This window comes from Amphiura filiformis, chromosome 13 (assembly GCF_039555335.1).
Source record: "Amphiura filiformis chromosome 13, Afil_fr2py, whole genome shotgun sequence".
Taxonomy (NCBI): domain Eukaryota; kingdom Metazoa; phylum Echinodermata; class Ophiuroidea; order Amphilepidida; family Amphiuridae; genus Amphiura; species Amphiura filiformis.
In genome coordinates, this window is record NC_092640.1 from 62,255,527 (window position 1) to 62,279,209 (window position 23,683).

A 23,683-nucleotide genomic window follows, 5' to 3' on the forward strand; every position below is an offset into this window, starting at 1 on the left:
AGGACAATAGAATTTGTTGCAAAAAATAGAAATATGCGCATGCGTTGATGGTACGCATGATTGAAAGTACCAAAATGTATGAAAAAGTAAAATTTCATCAAAAAGCGCTAAAAATATGACTAATACAAGGTTTGCGGAACAGTAGCTGGGTGAGTGAATTGCTATATCAAGTCTTATGCTAGAATTAGACATACCTTTCGAAATTCAAATTTCTTATTCAATCCAGAGCCTCTCTATGGTGTGCTACTTTGATTACAAAAACATGACCGTTTGAAAACAAGAGTTCATTCATAACCGGTTGAAGAATGATACTTCTCTCGCAGAACGCTCAACACTCAACCCTGACCAGATCATCGAACTGTTAACGTTTTGTTTGAAAACAACCTACTTCCAGTTCAATGAGTGTTTTTACCAACAACAAGAGGGGGCGGCGATGGGCTCCCCGGTTTCGCCTATCGTGGCAAACCTATTCATGGAGGACTTTGAGCAACGGGCCATTAACACCGCTCCTCATAAGCCGAAGATCTGGTATCGTTATGTTGATGATACCCTCACGGTAATGCATCAAGATCACGTGAATGACTTCACCGAACACATCAACAGTGTGAACAAAGCCATAAAGTTCACCATCGAAAGAGAGGAGAACTGTTCCTTAGCTATGTTGGACACCAAGATCCGTAGACATCCGGATGGCTCATTGTCGTGTGTGGTGTACAGGAAACCGACCCACACGGATCAATATTTAAACTTTAGATCCCACCACCCCCTCCAGCATAAATTGGGTGTCGTGAGAACACTCACGCACAGAGCCAATACCATCATCACGCGGGATGAAGACAAACAACAAGAACTCAATCACATTCAAGAAAGCCTCCAGAAATGTGGGTACGAGCCTTGGGTGTTTAATGTAAGTGACAATAAGCAACAAGACCTTCAGAAAGCGAAGAACAAAAATAGACCACCTGCCAAGGGTAATGTAGTCCTCCCTTACATCCAGGGGGTGTCGGAGACAATGGCTCGCTTGTTCCAAGCTAAAGGCATCAGGACTCATTACAAACCCGTGAACTCCATCCGGCAACACGTGGTAGCGCCAAAGGACAAGACCAAAACAGATCAAAGATCTGGTACAGTCTATCACATAACTTGTGATGACTGCGACGCGGCCTATGTAGGAGAGTCGGAACGTTCACTGAAAGCTAGGTTAGCTGAGCACCGAAGACCTAGTAGTACCTCCTCCCCTGTGGCCCAACATGTCAAAGCGTCCAAACACACCATCGACTGGAACAATGTCAAAGTATTGGATCAAGACTCCAACTGGTACAACAGAGGAGTGAAGGAAGCTATTAATATTCACAGACACCCCAGCAACCTGAACAAGGACAAGGGACGACACGACCTGGCACCAACTCGTCATGTGACACTCATCAAGATCAATAACATCAGTTTGAAAAAGGCTTAGCGACCGCAAGCCGAAAGCTCACGTAAGTGAACATTTTTGTTGTGAGAACAGTCATAAATTCATCAATAAGAAAGAAATGCTTGTGATTTCGCCACTGGGATCTCCCTTTTTAATAATCAGTAGATACCCAATCAAACCAGGTACCATTTGTTAAATTTTGTCATCGATTAATCCTTCTATCTCTTATTATGTAAAGAACAATGGGTGATAAAGCCTACTCAAAATTGGAGATATTCAACACGACCTCTTTTCTTTAATAAAAATGGTATAGATCTAAAAAGAGTACAGCATCATTCCTATGTTATCGGTCTAAAAGTTGCAAAAACCGCGCCAGATTCCATACTTTTATTCTCGAGATATTTGGAATTATGTAACAATACCTCAATTTGACGCGAGATTTCCTTGACTATTTTTCACCATAAATCAGGCAGTGCCCATACACTATTGTGTTTATGCTAATGTCATTACGTAATCAAGTATTCAGTATCGCTAATACATATTTGTTTTGAAAGACAAAAGTACAAACTTGCATTTAGCGTAAGTAACAGTCATCCAAGTCATGCATGAGCGGAGATACACCATAGTTGCGGGAACTTATTGACCAGCCCTCGTACAGTAGACGTAAGTAATGCACTACTTCATCAATACACAGATATACAGTAGACGTAAGTAATGCACTACTTCATCAACACACAGATATACAGTAGATGTAAGTAATGCACTACTTAATCAACATACATATTTACAAGTAAACAGTAACATGACAGTGATAATCCAGGTTGTCGAAAAAAATCCATAATAATTTCGACAAAAATGTGTCCAAATATCACACATTTCATACAATTAAGTTTCAAAATTAAGAGGATTTTGGACAATGCGCACATTGTTTGTTAAGACAATAGCTTTTACCAGAGACTTTGTAAAATTACCGATACCTTTAAAGTACCTATGATATGCATCTACTTACTCTTTCTTTCTAAATGTAAGCAATACAGTACTTCATCAATATAAAGATCTACAGTAGACGTAGGCAATACACTACTTAATCAATACGTAGATCTATTATAGGCCTAAATGTAAGTAACCTAGCAAACACAAAACGTTTTCGACATCATTCGCAAAAGGTTATAAAAGGTTGTCAGAAAACGTTTACATGTCGGGTTATATAAAGGGTATATTAATAGTATAAAACGTTTTCATAACATTAAATAACATTTGTTGGTAATTTACTGCACAGCAAACACAAATGTTTTACAGAAAACATTTAAATGTCGGGTTATATAAAGGGTATAAAAACGTTTTAATAACATTCCAAAAACATTTTTGAAAACTTGGTACAAATCATTCTAAACAGAATGTTATTTTGGAGTTGAAAAAATATTTTGCAAAAAATTTTTGCCCGAAATATTTACAATAATGTTTTTAAAATGTTTTCACAACCTTTATATAACCCGACATTTAAATGTTATTAAAACGTTTTGTAAAAAAACATTTTAAGAACATTTCTGTGTTTGCTGGGTGCAAATATTATAACATAATGTTATTGAAGTGTTGACAAAATATTTGGCAATAAATGTTTGCAAAAATAGTTTACAATGACATTTCAAAAACATTTAAAAATATTGTTGTAGTGTGTTTTCATACAAAACGTTTTAAAACGATTTCATGACCTTTATTTAACCCGACATTTTAATGTTATTAAAACGTTTTTACCTAAACCAAAACCCAAAATATAACTAATTTAAAACGTTTTTGTGTTTGCTGGGAATGCACTTCTTAATCAATACACAGATCTACTGTATATGTAAGCAATACACTACTTCTTTAATACGTAGATATACAGTAGACGTAAGCAATGCTCTACTTCATCAATACACATATCTACTGTAGATGTAAACAATACACTACTTCCTCAATACACAGATCTACTGTAGATGTAAGCAATACACTACTTCATCAATACATAGATCTACAGCAGACGTAAGCAATACACTACTTAATCAATACACATATCTACAGTAGACGTAAGCAATTAATAGTATGTAAATGTGCACATTATGTGCACACGTAATGTTTATTTGCGTTTCTTTTTTTGCCTTAATTAAAACAAAACCGTTCTAAATGAATTATTAACTCATTTTAATTTTTGTATAGACAACATTTAGCTAACTATATTGGCATTACTCTATATCGCACGCCACCAGATGTGTTATAGATGATTATTCCTGTATGTTAATTGTGCGCGAAATAGCATGAGCAGTGTTTTTTGTGACTGCTTCCTAAATAAACAAGCATATTTTTACAAAATATAACATAAATCATAAAGCTCACATTGTACTCTGTTATTGTGGGAAACAAGAAGTTTTTCTAACAATCCTTTCTGGAGTTATAAGCCCAAAACGAAATAAAGATGCAATATTTAGGATTTCTCTCAGACATGTCTAATTGTGCGCGAAATAGCATGTGCAGTATTTTTTGTGACTGCTTTCTAAATAAACAAGCATATTTTTACAAAATATTACATAAATCATAAAGCCCCAATTGTACTCTGTTATTGTATGAAACAAGAAGTTTTTATAATAATCTGTTCTGGAGTTATAAGCCAAAAACGAAATAAAGGTGCAATATTTAGGATTTCCCTCAGACAATCAAGGAAATTAATATTGGCACACTCTGGCAATAACTGTAAATCGCTGCCCCTCTCCCCCAATTCAATGTTGATGAAAGCAATTTTGACATTGGGCTCCAGTTGGTTGAGGGGGAATGGAGGAGGGAAGGGGAAAAGGGGAGGTTTGTACTTCTCATCAAACATAGTTATACTAACTTAACTGAACTCTCAGAGCAGCAATGAAGAGTTCCAACATATTGTCAAAGTGTGCCAACTAGTTTTTTTTCTTTGATTGGAGGTAATCACGACAACCAAGAACGCTTCTGTGAGATTTTGGCCCGAAATTATGCTCCAGGAGCAGATGCTCCAGGAGCACATGCTCTAGGAGCAGATGCTCCAGGAGCATGTTTTGAATAGCCCCCTTCCTTAATTCTGCGTGACCGTCACTTGTAGCAATGCATCTTGCTGCTCTCGTCTTCAATACAATTATACTGAGCAATTATTACATATTCGTTTCTAATCCTACAAATGAAGGTTCTTTTATTAACTCTACTGTACAGGTATTTGGATATAACATTCTATTCAATTTTCTAAAAAGTGGCACAAAAGAGTTGTCATACATTTGTGTTTTGAAACCAAAATGAATGAAACAAACGGTATTTAAAAGTTAGGACTGCTCCCTTGACGATGATGTCACAACAGTATTTTCTAATTGCCAAAGATGACGCTTTCTACTTGCACAATTTTTTTTGAGACAGGCTGCAGATATACTTTAAAGCTCAGTATAGTTACTACTTTATACCTACTGGATGGGAATCTAAATATTGAATTCAAAACTTTCTATGTACATTTGCTGATATATTTATTGTCCTTTTTCTTATCGAGTTACTACTGAAATAACTTTAATCTGAGCAACGAATTAGTTTCTTTATGTTTGTTCACCTTGTTCACAGATGGTCATGTCTAACATATTCTTTTCCTACGGATTCACTTCAACAAAGAATGGGTTACCCAGGTTGTCCTATGCTTGTGTTTTTTCTTGGTAAGTGTGTTAACATTTGGAATTTGTGACAAGACATATTTTTAGAGTGTAAGTTTAAAATACATTATTTACGTCATCTGGCGAACATAATAAATCATTCCCATTTTACATCACTTAAGGTTTTGGTTACATGTCAAGAGTACAAAGGGTCAATAATCTGAAAACTCAACATCTTTACCCTAAATATATCCCTAACCTGCACAACCCTAACTTATAACCTATGTACCTCAGCCCTAATCCTAACTCTAAACATTTACCCTAAAACCCTAACCCAAAACATGACCATAGCTCTCATCCAAACACTTACCATGCTTACCCACACTTTAACGTAACCATTACCATATCCCCAACAATACCCATAACTCTAATGTTTACCAACTTATACCTAACCCCCAAAATAAAAATGCCCTACGCCCTAACTGAAACCTTTTTGACTAATGACCCTTCGGACTAAAGACTGCTTTGTTGTGTCATTGATATCGTAATTAGCAAAATTTACGTCCAAATCCGCAACACTTATACTAATTATATTTTCACTAAAACTAATGGTAAACAAACATCTAGTATAATCTTACTAAATTTTCAAAGATCTCTTACCAATATTTACACTGATACTTCAACTAACTATCGCTGGCCTATATGGTAATAATGTAAATGGTTTTGATATTGAAACACGTAGTCTAAAGGTCCGAACAAATTGAAGTCATGATGTTCTGATCTGGAGGTCTGTATACATGTACATAGTACACATTTTCAATGTTTGATCTTCTGAATTCAGTTTCTATAAACAGAGTTACAGTATTTTCAAACTGATTGATCGGGTTCAGATCTCCTCTACCCTTTTATAAACAAAATTATCATAAATGTTTAAAAGCAGTATTCATTTTTGGTTTAACTATTGTTTTGTTACATAATTTACTCTGATACTACTGGTACAATAATAGTAGTCTAACACGTATATACTTGCTGATAGCGGACTATTCGAGTTTCGGGGGGATGCTATTCATTGTTAAACAATTCTTGTTCTTTGGGACATTTTGCTCGTTACGCCGATGGAAGTGTGACTTCATGGTGTGGGAGTTCAAAAAGATTGGAACTCAAACCTCACAACGCTAAAAATTTTTTAATCCATAAACAGCCCATTAGTTTAAACCATGCAACTAAACACTAAAGGTCCCATTCTCCTTCTAGTATTTCTGTCGCGTCAATAAAGCGACATTCACGTAGAGCTTCAAGTATCTTCCGTCTCGTAGCATCTTGGCCATTTTTCTGTCGCCAATGGAGTAAAACTGCAACTGATTGGCGTTTGATGTCCGAGGTGTCAGCCCCTTTTATGGCGCATTCAACCTCTGTTGAAGGAATCCCAAGTTGTGTAAACAGATCCATGAGATTGTAGGATGTAAGGTTAGCTTTCCCCGCTACATCACCGATGTCTGATTCAGACACTTGTTCCATACCTAAGCATAAGAGGTGTTAGAAGCATAAACCAAAGAAAGTCAATTGGAGAGCAATATTTCTTTTGATGTGGTTTGTGGTCGGCCAGTTCAACCTTTTGACACGGAGTGGTCTAACCATTTTGTTTAATCTTCGTTTGTTCTAGGGCATGATCAGCAAACACAAAGAACGCTTTTGAAACATTTTTAAATGGCCTCACAACAAAGGTTATATAAAGGGTACAAAGCGTTTTAAGTACATTTCAAAAAATAATTGTTCTATTGTTGATACAAAATATTTGAATAAATTCATCGGGCCTATAGTTTATCCATAACATCAAGAATTTCATCACATCAAGACCTGTCAAAACTTACGTTTTTGGCGTTTCTGGACTGTCTTCTACAAGATTCAGCCAACCATGGATCAATCGCCATATTAAGGCGTTATCCAGGAGGAAGAAGAAAGGATACATGAGAGATACCAGGTCAAATGATCCAAATGACTGGACCCTATATAAGGATCACAAGAAACTCCTGCAAAGAGACTGCAAATCAGACTACCACAACTACATCAGTGACATGCTGTGTGTTGAAGGAGATAGCAACCCTAAAAGGTTCTGGTCCTACATCAATAGCAAACGATGCGAGAATTCCGGTGTTGCGCCACTGATTAAAGACGGTGTTCTGCAAAGTGACAGCACAGCTAAGTCAAACATGCTGAATAATCAGTTTGCTTCCGTCTTCACCAATGAGGAAGCATCAGATTTACCAGATCTTGGCATCAGCCCGCACCCACCAGTTCCATCTTTCTTCATCGACAGTGAAGGTATTAGGAAACTCCTTGCCAACTTCAAACCGCACCCAGCCAGTGGTCCTGTTAACCTGTCTGTCTATCTTCTTAAAGAAACAACGGATGAGCTTGTACCAATTCTTTGCCTTCTCTTCAACGCCACCCTCCATCAAGGAAAGATCCCTCGTGCATGGAAATCTGCTGATGTGACTCCTATCTGTGTAACAAACACAAACCCAATATCTCTCACATCAATTGTCTGCAAAACAGCTGAGCATATCATCCACAGCCAGATCATGCAACACCTCGATGCACACAACCTGCTTTCTAATGCCAATTTGGATTCAGGAAGAAGTGCTCCTGCGATTCGCAGCTCCTGATAACAATGGTTGACCTGGCCAGAGGACTTCGATACAAGCAGTATATCGATGCACTTCTTTCAGATTTCTCAAAGGCTATCGATCGTGTACCGCATGCACGTATTCTTTTGAAGCTCCATCACTACGGGTTCCGAGGCCAACTACTCTCCTGGATCCGAGACTTTTTATCAGCACGAACCCAGAGTGTGATTCTAGATGTGGAAAAGAGCAGCGTTGCCTGCATAACTTCAGGGGTGCCCCAAGGCACTGTTCTGGGACACCTGTTGTTCTTGGTCTTCATTAACGACATACCCGATTGTGTTTTCGTCAAGCATACGACTCTTCGCTGATGATTCCCTCCTGTGCAGACCAATCCAATCTTAAGATGATATCACTCTTCTTCCCCAAGACCTCTCCAACCTTCAGGAGTGGGAGAAGACGTGGCTAATGACATTCAACGCTGACAAATGCGGAAGTTCTCAGAATCTCCAACAACCGAAGTAACATCCTGGGTGCAACCCCGTATTTGATCCATGGGACTGCATTTCGAACTGCATATGGAAAGGTTTCTATATAAAAACGATTCTTATAAACCATCATGCGCACGGTTTCCACCTCGATACACCTGAGCACACATTTTCGCCCAAGAGCTCTCAAGCAAGCAGTGAATTGTCTCCGCACAGTATGTGATTACTCTACACTACGCATAGCAATATAAGAACATTGGAGCTTCTAGCTGAAAAATGGGCCTCTTTGATTGGTTTTTGTCGAAACCTCAAGTTTTCCCTTCATCCAATCAGAATTTTATTTATATCAAACGAAAGCTACACTTCCCCCTAAAAACACTTTTCGTCACTAGGTCAACAGAAACGCAATTCAATGTTATAGCAAGGCGAATGTAAAAACTTTAAGTGTTCCTTACAAATTTTATGTCATTAAATAAAAAAGCACACTTGTATTATCCATATACTAGCGTCACTAGAATGAGCAATGGTCAATTCTCTGTAAATCGCAAAGCTTGCAAAATGGTACTATTTTCGCCTGTTTTGTCATACGGTTGTAAATTCAATGAACTATGACTTTGCTAAAGAGCGCTTATAAATTCATATGATGATGAGGCAAAGTATCTGGGTGTCACTCTCCACCGAAACCTCAGCTGGAAGCCGCATGTTCAGAACATCTGCAACAAAATCAACAGCACCCTCGGCTTTCTCCGCCGCAATCTGAGGAAATGCTCTCCTAAGATCAAGGAACGGGCCTACAAGACATGTTTGTCCTACACTGGAATACTCATCTACGGTGTGGGATCCACATACGCAGCACCTGATTGCCCAGATTGGCATGGTCCAATGGCGTGCTGCTAGGTCCGCGATGGCCGACTTGTCTACAATGGCAGACACTCTGTGAACGTAGGGCCCACAGCAAAATCATCATGCTGTACAGGATAGTGCATGTTCTTGCCGCCATTCCTGCTGCTCTACCGTACTTGTTCCCTTCTTCATCGGACCAGACCAGACTAGAGGTCACAATCAACAGTTCAAACAAAAACACTTCAGAATTCTACCTTATCAACACAGTTTTCTCCCAAGTGCCATCTGTATCTAGAAATTTTTACCAGTCACTTTTGTGTCAGCTCAGTCACTGGATATTCTCCGAAACAGTCTGGGACCACTCACCCTCCGTTAGTACGCCACAGGGTCATCTTTTTACTTGCACCGTTTTTAGTTATCTGCACATTTCGTTGAAATTTGTTCCCGTGACTAAGCACCTTTTGCACCAAAGTACGACTATACTCCACTACAGAGGGATGTGCTCAGGAAGAAGAAGAAGGTTAATCACCGATTGACTTCATCAGCAGTGTTGCTGTTTTGAAGTGCTGTGACATCCGTACCCTTTTCGACCGCATGGAAAAAATTGGACAAAATAGACAAAGTTCGCCAACAAACTTTTCACAAACCAAAGAAAGAAAGAAACTAGACTTAGCTGTGGTCTAAGACCACGAACACAGCCGTGTTGTGACCTCTTAATGACCTTTGACCCCAAATGAAAACCCCATAGGCATTGGCTAATGTCAATGTATGCGTGCACGTGGCATTATTTTGCCATGTTATTTGTGGCAGAAGGGGCATTTTGAAAGTTTTTCGTCTCAGACCGGAAGTGGCCCCTTAATGACCTTTGACCACAAATCTGTGTACACCCCATAAACACTGGGTAATAACAATGCATGTGTGTAAGTGGCATCACTGTCCTGAGTAATTTGTAGGAGAAGATGCATTTTAAAGGTATTTCGTTTTATACCGGAAATGACCCCTTAATGACATTTGACCCCAAATAAAAAAAAAATATCATATATACATTGGTTAAACACAATTCATGTGTGAACATACCATTACTCTCCTATGTTTTTCTTAGCTAATAAATTTTTTGAAGATATTTCAATTTATACCGGAATTGGCCCCTTAATGACCTTTGACCCCAAATCTGTGTACACCCCATAGACACTGGGTAATAACAATGCATGTGTGCAAGTGGCATCTCTGTCCCACATAATTTGTGGAAGAAGATGCATTTTAAAGGTATTTCTTTTTATACCGGAAGTGACCCCTTAATGAGCTTTGACTCCAATTAAAAAAAATACCACATATACATTGGGTAACTGCAGATCATATGTGAACATACCGTTACTGCGCTATGTTTTACTTAGCTAATAAAAATTTGTGAAGGTTTTTCGTTTTATACCGGAAGTGACCCCTTAATGACCTTCCTTTGACCCCAAATAAAATAATACCACATATAAACTGGGTAACCACAATTCATGTGTGAACATACCGTTACTGTCCTATGTTTTTCTTAGCAAATAAAAAATTTTGAAGGTTTTTCGTTTTATACCGGAAGTGACCCCTTAATGACCTTTGACCCCAAATCTGTGTACACCCCATAGACACTGGGTGATAATAATGCATGTGTGCAAGTGGCGTCTCTGTCCTATAGAATCTGTGGAAGAAGATGCATTTTAAAGGTATTTCGTTTTATACCGGAAGTGACCCTTAATGAAATTTGACCCCAAATAAAAAATACCACATATACATTGGGTAACTGCAGATCATGTGTGAACATACCGTTACTGTCCCATGTTTTACTTAGCTAATAAAAATTTTTGAAGGTATTTCGTTTTATACCGGAAGTGACCCCTTAATGACCTTTGACCCCAAATCTGTGTACACCCCGTAGACACTGGGTAATAACAATGCATGTGTGCAAGTGGCGTCTCTGTCCCACATAATTTGTGGAAGAAGATGCATTTTAAAGGTATTTCTTTTTATACCGGAAGTGACCCCTTAATGAGCTTTGACCCCAGATAAAAAAAATACCACATATACATTGGGTGACTGCAGATCATATGTGAACATACCGTTACTGTGCTATGTTTTATTTAGCAAATAAAAATTTTTGAAGGTTTTTCGTTTTATACCGGAAGTGACCCCTTAATGACCTTTGACCCCAAATCTGTGTACACCACTAGGTAATAGCAATACAGGTGTGCAAGTGGGGTTGCTGTCCTACGTAAGTTGTGGGAGAAGATGCATTTTTAGTTGAAATCACGTTTTTGAACCCTGTGACCCCTGCGTGACCTTTGACCCCGCGAGTTTCATGTGACATGTAGGGGCACGGTCAATGATCATTGTGACCAAGTTAGGTCAAAATCGATGTAAGCATGTTAGTCCTAGAGCAAATGTAATAATGGTTGACAGAAAGAAAGAAGAAAGAAAGAAAGAACCTGTAAGAAAAAAGACACAGCCGTGACTAACGTCACGGCTAACGTCACGGCTGTGTAAGGATGACCCAACCAGCCCCAACAAGACCAAGAGTGTGGTAGTTATACCACTCCAGGGATATGAGACCATACATAGCTGGTGTATCAGAGCAGGTCCAGAGAGTCAGTCTGCGAAAACACAACGTTGGCATTGTCATGTGACTCCATTGTACTCTATGTGGGGGTGAGGTCATAAAATTTATGTTGCCGAAATGGGAGGGGTCGCAACTTTATTGACGCTGACTTTTTGTAAATTTGGGACCCCCCTTCCGAATAAAATGCCAGCCCCTTTGTCCACCCCAAAGGCAAGAACACGTGTCATGTACGGATGTAGTCTACACACACCGACATCGCCCGGTTAATAATTACACTATACAGCAAGAGACACTGAAATGAATACACGTGATCGATACACGTGGATGTGCTATGCACGATTGATATTCAGACGATAAATCTTTGGATACCGGGTTTGAAAATGATGAATATCTCCGTAAATGATTTCGTATAAAGAAACCAGATGTGGTTCCTTGCACTTGAATATATATTTTAACAGATATGATAGTCGTTAGTTTGCGCTTTGAGATACTAGCTTGCGTCTTGAGTCAAAACTGACAATAATTTTGATTTATATGTGCCGAATTATATAGCGCAGTGTATAGGCCAATCGTGAAGGTAGTCTAAAACCATATGACCTATGGTGTACCATGCTCGACTAACACACAGCGAGGACAGTAACCGGGCTAATCGGGGCTATTGTCAGTAGCCTTAGTCAGATGTCCTTCGGGCCATGATACGACACAAAACTATTAAACAGGTCGATATAAAATGGCTATGCGTGGCGGTGGATTCAACCTACCATGGCGATTTCTGCCATTATGATATCGGGGCGATGTCACTCTGTACCAGGACAGATACCTTGTCAATCATGTGACACATCCGATATTGAAGAGACTGGTAGGCAATTTAAGACCAGGTTGTCGAAATAACTTGGGAGCTGTAAAGAAGGCATCTACACAAATTATTCACCTGATCCAAAAGAAAACAATCATAAACTGATCAAACCAGATCAGCACGTTGCTAGAAACAATCATGGTATACGAGGGACAGGTGAGTAATTAATGAGCGTTGACTTGTAACCCCATATATGGATTATTTTCATGGCATTTCTTTATGATCACATAAACACTGTACCTTTGTCTTTCAAACAAGATGTAAAAATTATATCACCCACTTGATTACGTAACAGCATTAGCATAAAATCAATGGGCTACATGTCACTGGCTGAAAATGAGTCGTTTTTTAAGGGAAATAAGAGATTGAAATGAGGTATTGCTGTATATTGTAGGTTTTCTCGTAATTGAAGTAAAGAGAGTGCTGTTTTTTGTAGACCATTAACTTCTAGCTCATATAAACATCTTTGTCTGGCTAGAAAGGTTTTAGTTTATTTATAATGTGTAGTCAAATATGTGTTATTTTTGGCAAAAACAAGGTTTTTCATTCTATAGACACTTTTATATTGCCAACAATAGCAAACATGGAAATTAAATTTTTTCTGCCATATCTGTTGACTAATCCCCAAATATTAAAACGTGAGTCTCCTTAGAAAATATTTTTCATTTTCCCCATTTTTGCAGAAAAATTTTGCTTCTCTTCAAGTCCTAAAGTTGTTGAAGGTCAAAGACATCTCATAATGGCAAGTCTCAGATTTTACCAGATTTTAGCCATATACATCATGTACTTTGCTGTGCTTGTACGTTTTAAACATATGCCTTTGCTGTAATTTAAAAGGCCCGACTTTTTGCGTGATTTGGCAGTGTTCCTAGTCTATTGATTTCAAGCTAATGCTGTTACGTAATCAAGCATGTGATATCATTTACACATATGTGGTTTGAAAGACAAAGGAACAGCCTTTATGGGATCATAAAGAAATTTCATCCAAATATTCAATATATGAGGTCAAAGGTCAACTCTTATTACATACTGGCCAATTTTGAATGCTTATGAGTTCAATGGTAAGAATATTTCCATGAGGTGAAATATGGACCGTTCCATTCGACGAGGCTTTGCCGAGTTGAAGGGAATTATTTCATATTTCACCGAATGGAAATTTTCTTTCCATTGAACGAATTCAATATTTTATATAACTCATATATAAGTTTCCTTTCTTCCACTTAATTTTATAAATCACCAGAAAAACAAAATAAATTAGAAAATATCTAAATGAATATTTATTTTAGAAGCAACACCTGCACCTATAGTTGGTGAGTTGAGGTGGAAAACTCGCGGTATACGCTCTCGCGTCTACCAGCGTTGCTATGGTAGCTTAGTGCAATGGAAAAATGACTATTGCAATCGCGCGGAGTGCAATTATTTTCCTTTTGCAGCTGGCCGCCAAAAATAGCAGAAATACTCAATAGTAACTAGCCAATCAAATGACAAGAAACTTGTATGAGTTATATAGATAAGGAAACAAGCAGCAAAACAAGATCGATAAAAGAAGCAATCTGAATAAGGAGGAACAACGGCAAGCTCCAAAACAGAGGGCCTACCAACTTTCACACCTATACGATCATGTGTTGCACAAGAACTTTGACACAGGGAATGGTGCTCTTCAAACTCTGAGGGTTGCCGGATCAACAGAGGATGATTTAAGGAAGCCCCATCATGCACTGCGAAAGTGTTATCACTAGACTTTCAACTGCCACTTTACTTTTCAAATCCCATTGAACTATGTGCAAAAGATGCTGTTTTAGAATTGTGTGTGTGTGTCATTATTACTTGGTCGATTTCAGAACAAAAGTGATGTGTGTTTAAAGGATAACTCACACCTTCTGTAGATAACATAAAATGTGAAATCGACCAGCATCTTCACAGCGTTTTTTATGTAAATATAACTGTACAAATTCAAATTTAACCATGCTCTTCTATTCAGCATAGCAAAGCAGTGGTGTCATGTTACTCACACTGCTCGTCTGCTGCACAGTAAACCCAGTGGGGTGGTGGGTAGTACTTAAATCATCCTCTACCGGATCAATATCATACAGCACTTCAAAACAGCAATCCTGCTGATGAAGTCAACCGATGGTTGATGAAACATCCAGAAACGTAAGTTTTGACTGGTCTTGATGTGATGAAATTCTTGATGTTATTGCCACAAAACATAATGTGAAAAAATAGATGTGCAGTTGTCATTACAAAATGTTTTTGAAAATTTGAAACATTTAGTTTTTTATGTGTCAGAAAATACGCTTTATTGGTACCAAACATTGGATTTCAACACAGCAATTTTAACTGTGTAATCGACACACTGGCCATAAGTAAAGCAATATCGCTGAAAAATCCAAATGCCAAATGGTTTATTTGGAATCTATTTGGTTTCTGCAAGGTATCAGGAAAATGATAATGGGAGAATGATTCCCAGCAAACACAAAACGTTTTCGACATCATTCGCAAAAGGTTATAAAAAGTTGTCAGAAAACGTTTAAATGTCGGGTTATATAAAGGGTACATTAATGGCATAAAACGTTTTCATAACATTAAATAACATTTTGTTGGTCATTTGCTGCACAGCAAGCGCAAATGTTTTACAGAAAACATTTAAATGTCAGGTTATATAAAGATAAAGGGTATAAAAACGTTTTAATAACATTCCAAAGACATTTTTGAAAACTTTGTACAAATCATTCTAAACAGAATGTTATTATGGAGTTCAACAAATATTTTGCAAAAAATGTTTGCCCAAAATATTTACAATAACGTTTTTAAAATGTTTTCAAGACCTTTATATAACCCGACATTTAAATGTTATTAAAACGTTTTGTAAAAAAACATTTTAAGAACATTTCTGTGTTTGCTGGGTGCAAATATTTTAACAAAGTTATTTAAGTGCTGACAAAATATTTGGCCAAAAATGTTTGCAAAAATAGTTTACAATGACATTTCGAAAACATTTTAAAAATATATTGTTGTAGTGTGTTTTCATACAAAACGTTTTAAACGATTTTATGACCTTTATATAACCCGACATTTTAATGTTATTTTAATAACATTAAAACGTTTTTACCTAAACCAAAACCCAAAATATAACTTATTTAAAACGTTTTTAAACGTTTTTGTGTTTGCTGGGTTCGTGGATGTGGATGAAATTACCAGCCTTAGAAGACAAGATCCTTTAAGGTCTGGGGAACTCAGAAGAAGAAAAAAATGTCACGTGGCATACCCATAGGGTATCGGATGACCATGAATTGCACCAAAACATTATGAGTTTCAAGGAAAAGTCATTATGTCCTTTACGGAGAAACCACGTGACCGTTATAATTGCAGTTGAAATACCCCGAGTTTCCCAAACCTAAGACGTTGGCCATCTTTGACTGCTATTTTCGTCCAAGCAACACTTCCGTCCATCTTTCGATCATCTGTGACTATTTTCCTAATACTATAAAGACATTAATTAAACTATTGGCGAGCATTCAAAAGACATCTGGACTTTTTGTAAGATACAGTTTCTTCGTCTCTGCAAACGGATTTCCATTATTCCGACATTTTAAGCATTGGAATACGCGTATGATGTAACCACATATGACACCTTCCATTCCAGCCTAATTAAAAACCTCGGTCGAGGTTTTGCCAACGTTTAAAAAAATAACGGTTGGTTAATGAAAAAGAAGAAGTTAAATTTAGCAACGCGACCGAGGTTTATTTACCCGAAATATAGTTCCACTACAAATCTATTGAATCCGCTATTGTATTCTATTCTTAAGAACTAATGCAGGAATCGCGGAAATTGCTGAGTTATTCATTTATTGCTGGTCTCTACCGCCGGCATTGCGCAATTATTAACATTAAAAATGATCCAATAATCTTACAATTAGAGACTATACGTGCTTTTTTTTTTATCATATTAACAAATTGCAATTTTGAAAACTAAAAACTTTAAAAATGAAAATATATTAACCATCAAAAATATATTTTAATAATTAAGAGGAAATAATAATGGCAATAAATCCGTCTTATAAAACTGAACACAGCGCAATGTAGCCTACTTCCTGTACATCATGTAAATGTATTATGTTATGCAAATGTCTATCGATAAAAAATATCCGCAATGCCCTGTTGATGCAAATCTTTGAAAGCCTATGGGGTTCAGCTATTTAATGTTAATAAATATTTTACCCCACAGAATATAGAAACTAGTATTTTGATCAGTAAAATAGCTGGATGAGGTGTGGGGCTGTTTGGGGTAGTTACGGGGTGTTAAAACCACTAACCGCGAAATATGGATATCCAACTAGTTTGCCCCGCAGGGCTACAAAGAACCACTAACCGTGAAATATGGATATTTAACGAGTTTGCCCCGCAGGGCTACAAAGAAAATCACTAACCGCGAAATATGGATATCCAACAAGCTTAAACTATAAATTAGCACCCGATAGAGGACAGGGCCAGAAGAATGAGTGAAATTATTGGGGGAAAAGTAAAAAGTATGAAATGGTGACGTGCTGTCGCTAAGTATGACGGGCTGTCGACAACGAAATGCCGTCACCCTTAATTGGGGCCAGTGTCAACAAAAACATTAAGGCCCAGGGCCGGTAGGCCCGAGACAGACGACTCCCATACGACGATTTAGCCTTGTTCAAGGCCTTCTAAGATTTCCTCCCTGCTTGAACTGTTTTGGGGCTCGCGAAGTCAGTGGGGCAGGTACATGAGGGCTACAGATTACGACTATTAATGACCGTGCGTATGCTGACAAATCGAACTTGGGCTTAGTCTACGAACCGTCAAAACGAAGGCCTTGTACAAAAAGACTAAAACCGTTGCAATTCCAACGGATTCTTCGCGGGGGATATATTTTCTAGTATTCCCTTGTTTAAGGATGTATTTAATTTACCAGCCGAGAGGCAATGTCCAGTGGAAGTAGTTCCGGCAATGAATAATTTGTCTTGAGTTTGTATAGGTGGAAGGGGGGTGGGGGTCATACAAATTTTCAACCCAAGATAGGGGGGTCGTAAAAAACTTTTGCCCGCGATAGGGGGGTCATAAAAATTGACTCCGGTCAGTAAACATACTAAATATTCATTTTACTCTCCTTATATAGAATGATTAACGTGACAAGCAGGCGGGCGCACAAGTACCCGGTGGCCAATGAGATTACTGATTTCAGTCAATGTTGACGTCACTTGCAAAAATTAGTGACTGGATCGTGGTAATATATACAAGGCTCTCGTCTCGCCCTCCGGGCTCGTAGGCTCAACCCGATATCGATCGTTCAACTTACGCATGATTATATGTAGCCGCAATCTGTGCCCTCATATCATGGACTTGGCGAGCCCCAAAAGCAGTGCAGATTATAGAAACTAGGATTAAAGTGCTGGTCATGAGGGAGGAAACTTAGAGGGCCTTGAACAAGGCTAACGACAATTAAACACTCCAAGTGGGACCCCAATAGAAGGGTCCCGCAGGGCAAGAAAGCACGAGTAACCTTAATTGTAAAAAATAAAAAGCATCAATATCTACCACAAAACGTTTCAAAACGTAAAAAGAGGCCAAAGTTCAAAAAATCTTTCCTGTGTGGCTTTTTACCCTTTTTTAAACTTGTTCGTATTTGTGAAAGTTTCTTAAAACCTACAGAGTCGTCTATGCTTGTTGGTTTTCTTAGTTAGCAGTGTTTATTTCGTATAGTGAATGAATTAATGTTTGTGCGTGATTGAAGGTTTTCCGTATAGACGGTATTATGTATTTTTTATTCAAGAAAAAGTAGAAAAGACTCACTTTGTTAAAATCCTCATCGTCATGTGGGATTCTGCGCCGTATGTTCAGTAGGTTGACAGATGGTCAATTTGTAATTAATATTCTACTACTCTTTATGAACACGCTTTTCTAAATGCATTTGATAATACACAGCCTACTGCCTACCGCTTATTATAATTTGTGCAAATTGTTGCATGTAAAAATAACATTTATGACCTGTTCTTATGACTTTACTAAATGAGACCAAGTTTTAAAAAGGGTGACAAGCCACACGGGAAAGATTTTTGGAAAACTTTGGCCTCTTTTTACGTTCTTATACATTTTGTGGTAGATAACACTTATTCCATGTAAAGCACATTGCCATTTAGTACGTCAATTTGAAATCGACATGATATTGGATTAATGTTCAACTTAAAATTTGCCGAATTCTTCTACAGCGATGATGCAAAAATATTCTTCTGAACAGTACGCGTAGTTTCAGATTTAACACTTATTTTCATAACATCTCAAAGGTTTCAGAAAGACCTATTTATAACTGTATCACAAATTGCTTCAAAATTCTTCATACGTTCATATCAATTAGTGTTTTAGCTGCTACGTGTTATCATATTATCTGTTGCCGTTTTTGCAAAAAGCAATCGTAAATAATACAAAATTAAACGGAAAAACATGTTATATTGTTTTTACGGTTCACTGTGTGGCAGACAACTCGTGTGATAATAATCTACCAAAAAAACGTTGACAACGTAAAGAAATCAGCAAGTTTAAAAAAACCCACCTCGGCTCACTTTTTGAAACTTGGTCCCATTCGTAAAAGGTACTGATTTAAACTTTATCATATTTATATAAATCTAAAACATTTCCAGAAGTGTTATGTATCTTTAATGTGCAGATGCGATATTAATTTGTATGCTTTCTGGAACGACCTGAAAGGTTATTATCTTGTTCTTGCATGGTAAGCCAATATCCTATTGTGTTTTGTTTTATAATAATCATGACTAATGATTGAATAACAAGTAGGCTTGTAATCTTGTTGGAAACGTTGTATTCTGTTGAAATAAAATAAAAACACTGATTTGCTGTTGGTATTCAAAATGGGACCAAGTTTCAAAAAGTGAGCCGAGGTGGGTTTTTTTAAACTTGCAGATTTCTTTACGTTGTCAACGTTTTTTTGGTAGATTTCTTTTCTTTTTATGAATGTAGCCAAGCAGCTCCAAGCTTGGAAAGTCATCAGGTTACGAAGTGCTCCATAAAACGAATAAAACGAAAAATAGATGTTTGAAGTTGCTATTCTTGATTCATGACAATAAACAATTAAACAAAACTTTATCAGTCGTTTAAAACTTGATCGTCACGCGTGACTGTAATGTAATGAGGCGTACACAATGATCAATATATATTTTAATATACTTTAATTATTCAAGGCAACGTAAATAATTATGTAAAGAAAATTTAAATATGAACAACACACACCCAATGTTGACAATGCCAGAGAGACACAGAGAGTAAGTCCGATTTAGGCCTACTTCAAGTCGGAACTGGTAAATGCGCATAAGCGTCTAAATACCCCGACTAGGCAAGATAATCGTGTTTTAATATTTGTGGTTCTTTGTAGCCCTGCGGGGCAATATACTTGGCTATCCAAATTTCGCGATTGTTGGTTCTTTGTAGCCCTTCGGGGCAACCTAGTTGGATATTCCTATTAAGTGGCGGTTGTCGGCGATCTTTCGTGGTTTGTGGTTTTTATCAAGCCTTGCCATCTATCAGGAGCTAATTTATAGTTTAAGCTTGTTGGATATCCATATTTCTTGGTTTGTGGTTCTTTGTAGCCCTGTAGGGAAATCTAGTTGCAGATCCAAATTTCGCGGTTTGTGGTTCTTTATAGCCCTGCGGGGCAATCTAGTTGAATATCCCTATTAAGCGGCGGTTATCGGCGATCTTTCGTGGTTTGCGGTTTTAATTTCTCTCATCAAGCCCTGCCCTCTATCGGGAGCTAATTTATAGTTTAAGCTTGTTGGATATCCATATTTCGTGGTTTGTGGTTCTTTCAAGCTCTGTGGGGTAATAGTTGCATATCCAAATTTCGCGATTTGTGGTTCTTTATAGCCCTGCGGGGCAATGTAGTTGGATATCAATATTGAGCGGCAGTTGTTGCCGATCTTTCGTGGTTTGAAGTCTTAATTTGTTAGATATCCATATTTCGCGGTTTGTTGTTCTTTATAATCGATAGGCCTGCGGGAAATCTGGTTGGATATCCAAATTTCGCGGTTTGTGGTTCTTTGTAGCCCTGCGGGGCAATATTGTTGGATGTCCCTATTAAGCGTCGGTTGTCGGCGATCTTCCGCGGTTTGTGATTTTAATTTCCCTTCAAGCCCTGCCCTCTACCGGGAGCTTAATTTATAATTTAAGCTTGTTGGATATCCATATTCCGTGGTGTGTGATTCTTTGCAGCCTTACGGGGCAATCTAGTTGGATATCCAAATTTCGCGGTTTGTGGTTCTCAATATCAATATTCAGCGGCAGTTGTTTGCGATCTTTCGCGGTTTGTGATTATTAATTTGTGACAATTTATAATATTTATTCCAAATATAATTTCAGTCTGAGCTGTGAACAGAGACACTGATAAATGGGTTTTAAATGACGAAGATGTCATGATAGTCAGGCATGGTGAAAGCATCTGGATGGTGAAAGTAGGCCCTAGGCCTAGGCCTAAATGTGAATAAAAAATCAAACATGTTTGTTTGATGAAAAAAAAATACAATATCACAATAGCAATGGATGTTCGAAATGGTGTTATTCTTAATTTATGACAATAAATTGGTTAATAAAACATTTTAAAAAAAGTGGTGAGAAGTTTCGAACTTGCAAAAATTCATAAATGGATTAGAAGTCGGTGGCCTTAACCCGCTTCGCCACAGGGACGTCCCGTTATAACGAGGTGTGAAAGTGGAGTATTTATTAATATGAATGTATGCTGTGGTCCGGAAAGAATAAAAGAATTGTGAAAAAATTGATTTGTTGGCGAATGGGATCCAGAATTTGTATGTAGGGTATCCAGGAAAATGCTAGGGTATATTTGAAAGTGAATCTGAAAAAGTGGTGCGACAGTGACAGCCATGTATGGTTGTAGCAGTGACGAAAGATTGTGGATATCAGTATGATTAGCTACATGATGCACTTATGGTCCATGGCAAGCCCGATTCGACCTTTGTGGCATTAAACCCAGTTAACAGGAAATTAATCCAGTAAATCGATTCAATAAAGCAAATAAGCTCATGCATTCGATCACTAACGGCAACCAGCTTCGGTCGATTACCCCAGCTGCAGCGTGTGTAAACTCTAATTTGCATAGAGGCTGTACGTGAAATTATTGATTTGCTCCAAACAAAGGATTTGAACCGGTGCACGTAATCATGGCACAGTGCAGTCCATTCAATCAAATGTTGTCATCAACCTATTTGATCGCAGTGCATTGTTATGTGTGTGCGACGAACTGTCGCGGTTGATTGCAATCAAACAAACGATGTCTTATGTATTACTTTGTTCCGTGATGAAAATCGTGATGTTTTATTTAATCACTCTCGAAAAAAGTATTTCTTTTGTAGGCCTATTACTTTGTTTTGTGATGAAAATCGTGATGTTTTATTTCATCACGCTTTAAAAAACAAACGATTTCTTATGTATTACTTTGTTTCGTGATGAAAACCGTGATGTTTTATTTCATCATCACGCTCTAAAACAAACGATTTCTTGTGCATTATATTTGTTTTGTGATGAAAATCGTGATGTTTTATTTCATCACGCTCTAAACAATAATTATAGCAAATACTTTGATTATAGTTACATGCATTTCAAGAAAAAAATCTTATTAAAACGGTAGGCCCTATGTTGTTTAGAAAAAATGTAGAAAGTGATGATGATGATGATGTCGACGATGATGATGATGATGATGATGATGATGATGATGATGATGATGATGATGATGATGATGTCTCCAAAAGTGTCCGGTTTTTTTCTTGCCCTAAATCGTGCGTATCTATTAATAAGGCACTTCAATAATCAATAATCAGTCCCGTGACGGCCTCCACTAACTAGCTACTAACTTGGGTTATGGGCCCTGATTTTCATGTTCACTGTCACTTACTCATCAGCGAAGTACGACCCTTTGTCAATTACCTACAGTACCAAATTTCGGCATACTATTTAAAAAACTCATCATGATGATCGAACAGAGAGTACTTTAAATGTAGCTTGTACCGTTTTCGTGTGGCATTCTTCAGGAGTGAGCGGTCCGTTTACCAACATTTTCGGTCAAATCTCCATTCAATTAACACGGGATTTGGCTAGCTATGCCTTGCCCTCACTCACTGTTTTACCAAAGTACGAATATTTCTGAACATCTAACCTAGCTGTAATTTTAGGTCATGTTAGAGAAATATATTTGCTAGAAGTTTTTGAGAGTACTTTTAATATTGGCCGGTTATTTTTCACACATTGACGTTAACTAGGCAAATGCCTATCCTTTTAACGTGGCACGATTTGTAGAGGTCACAGCTCAATGGTGAGAGCACTGTGTGTTGTGTATAGGAAAACGGACAGTAACTGCAGTATGATGATTTGCCACTAATTTTGGCTATGAAATACCGCGTGAAATAAAGCAAGAATGTTTGTTTATTATCAAACAATCGCATTGACTGTAAGATTGGTGTAACTTTTTTGAAATAATGAGTTATTAAAATATGACACTTTGGACAGTAAATAAGATTTAGCATGGTTTTAGATACATTTTGTACCCAGCGAAAAATATCACAGAACAATAGCGTTTTGTTCCGTGTAAATATAGTCTTGCGGTGCATCTGTTTATTCTTCTTTATCAGTCGTTTTTTAAAACTTGCTGGTCATGCTACCGCATGACTCTAATTATACACTTAGGTCACAAAAAGAAAATTGTTTGACTGGCATGATTGGCGTAACATTAAAAAAAATCGGATTACGCCAATCAAACAATTTTTGGGGCCTTATTACCTCTTATTCTTTCTAACCGGCTTCTTGAGAACTTTTCCGTCAATGGTTCCACATCTGTAAAGCAAAATTTTAGCAAAAGATCGTGTTAAAAACACACTAGTCAGGTGGTGCGTAAAAAGTAAGATACTTTCTACGAATTTGAGGTAACTTGTGCACGGTCATCTTTTTCTTTTGCTAAATTAGAAAGGTGTTACGCATTGCTAAGTACCTCGCGATATTAACAAGAGTACATTAGGCGACGAAAAACCCTAGTTTTATGGTCGGTCGGGATTTTTTTCGGGAAGAGGCTAAATGACAGCAGAAAATATCCGCCAGCTTGAACAATCTAAAAAAACATAATTTTGAAATGTCAAAAAACATCAGATGATGTTAAAAGGGCCCTACACTGATCCGTGTCCATGACTCC

At 37.7% G+C, this 23,683-nt stretch overlaps 2 protein-coding genes across 2 annotated transcripts; both read left to right on the forward strand.

The window, feature by feature from the left end:
* Positions 1-472: 472 nt before the first annotated feature.
* LOC140167825 (uncharacterized) lies at positions 473-4,484 on the forward strand. Its single transcript, XM_072191116.1, has 2 exons — positions 473-1,442; positions 4,366-4,484. Exons 1-2 carry the CDS (start codon positions 473-475, stop codon positions 4,482-4,484), a joined length of 1,089 nt encoding a protein of 362 aa, XP_072047217.1.
* A 2,529-nt stretch (positions 4,485-7,013) lies between these two features.
* Positions 7,014-7,712, forward strand: LOC140167826 (uncharacterized). Its single transcript, XM_072191117.1, has one exon. It carries the CDS (start codon positions 7,014-7,016, stop codon positions 7,710-7,712), a length of 699 nt encoding a protein of 232 aa, XP_072047218.1.
* The last annotated feature ends 15,971 nt before the right edge of the window (positions 7,713-23,683 follow it).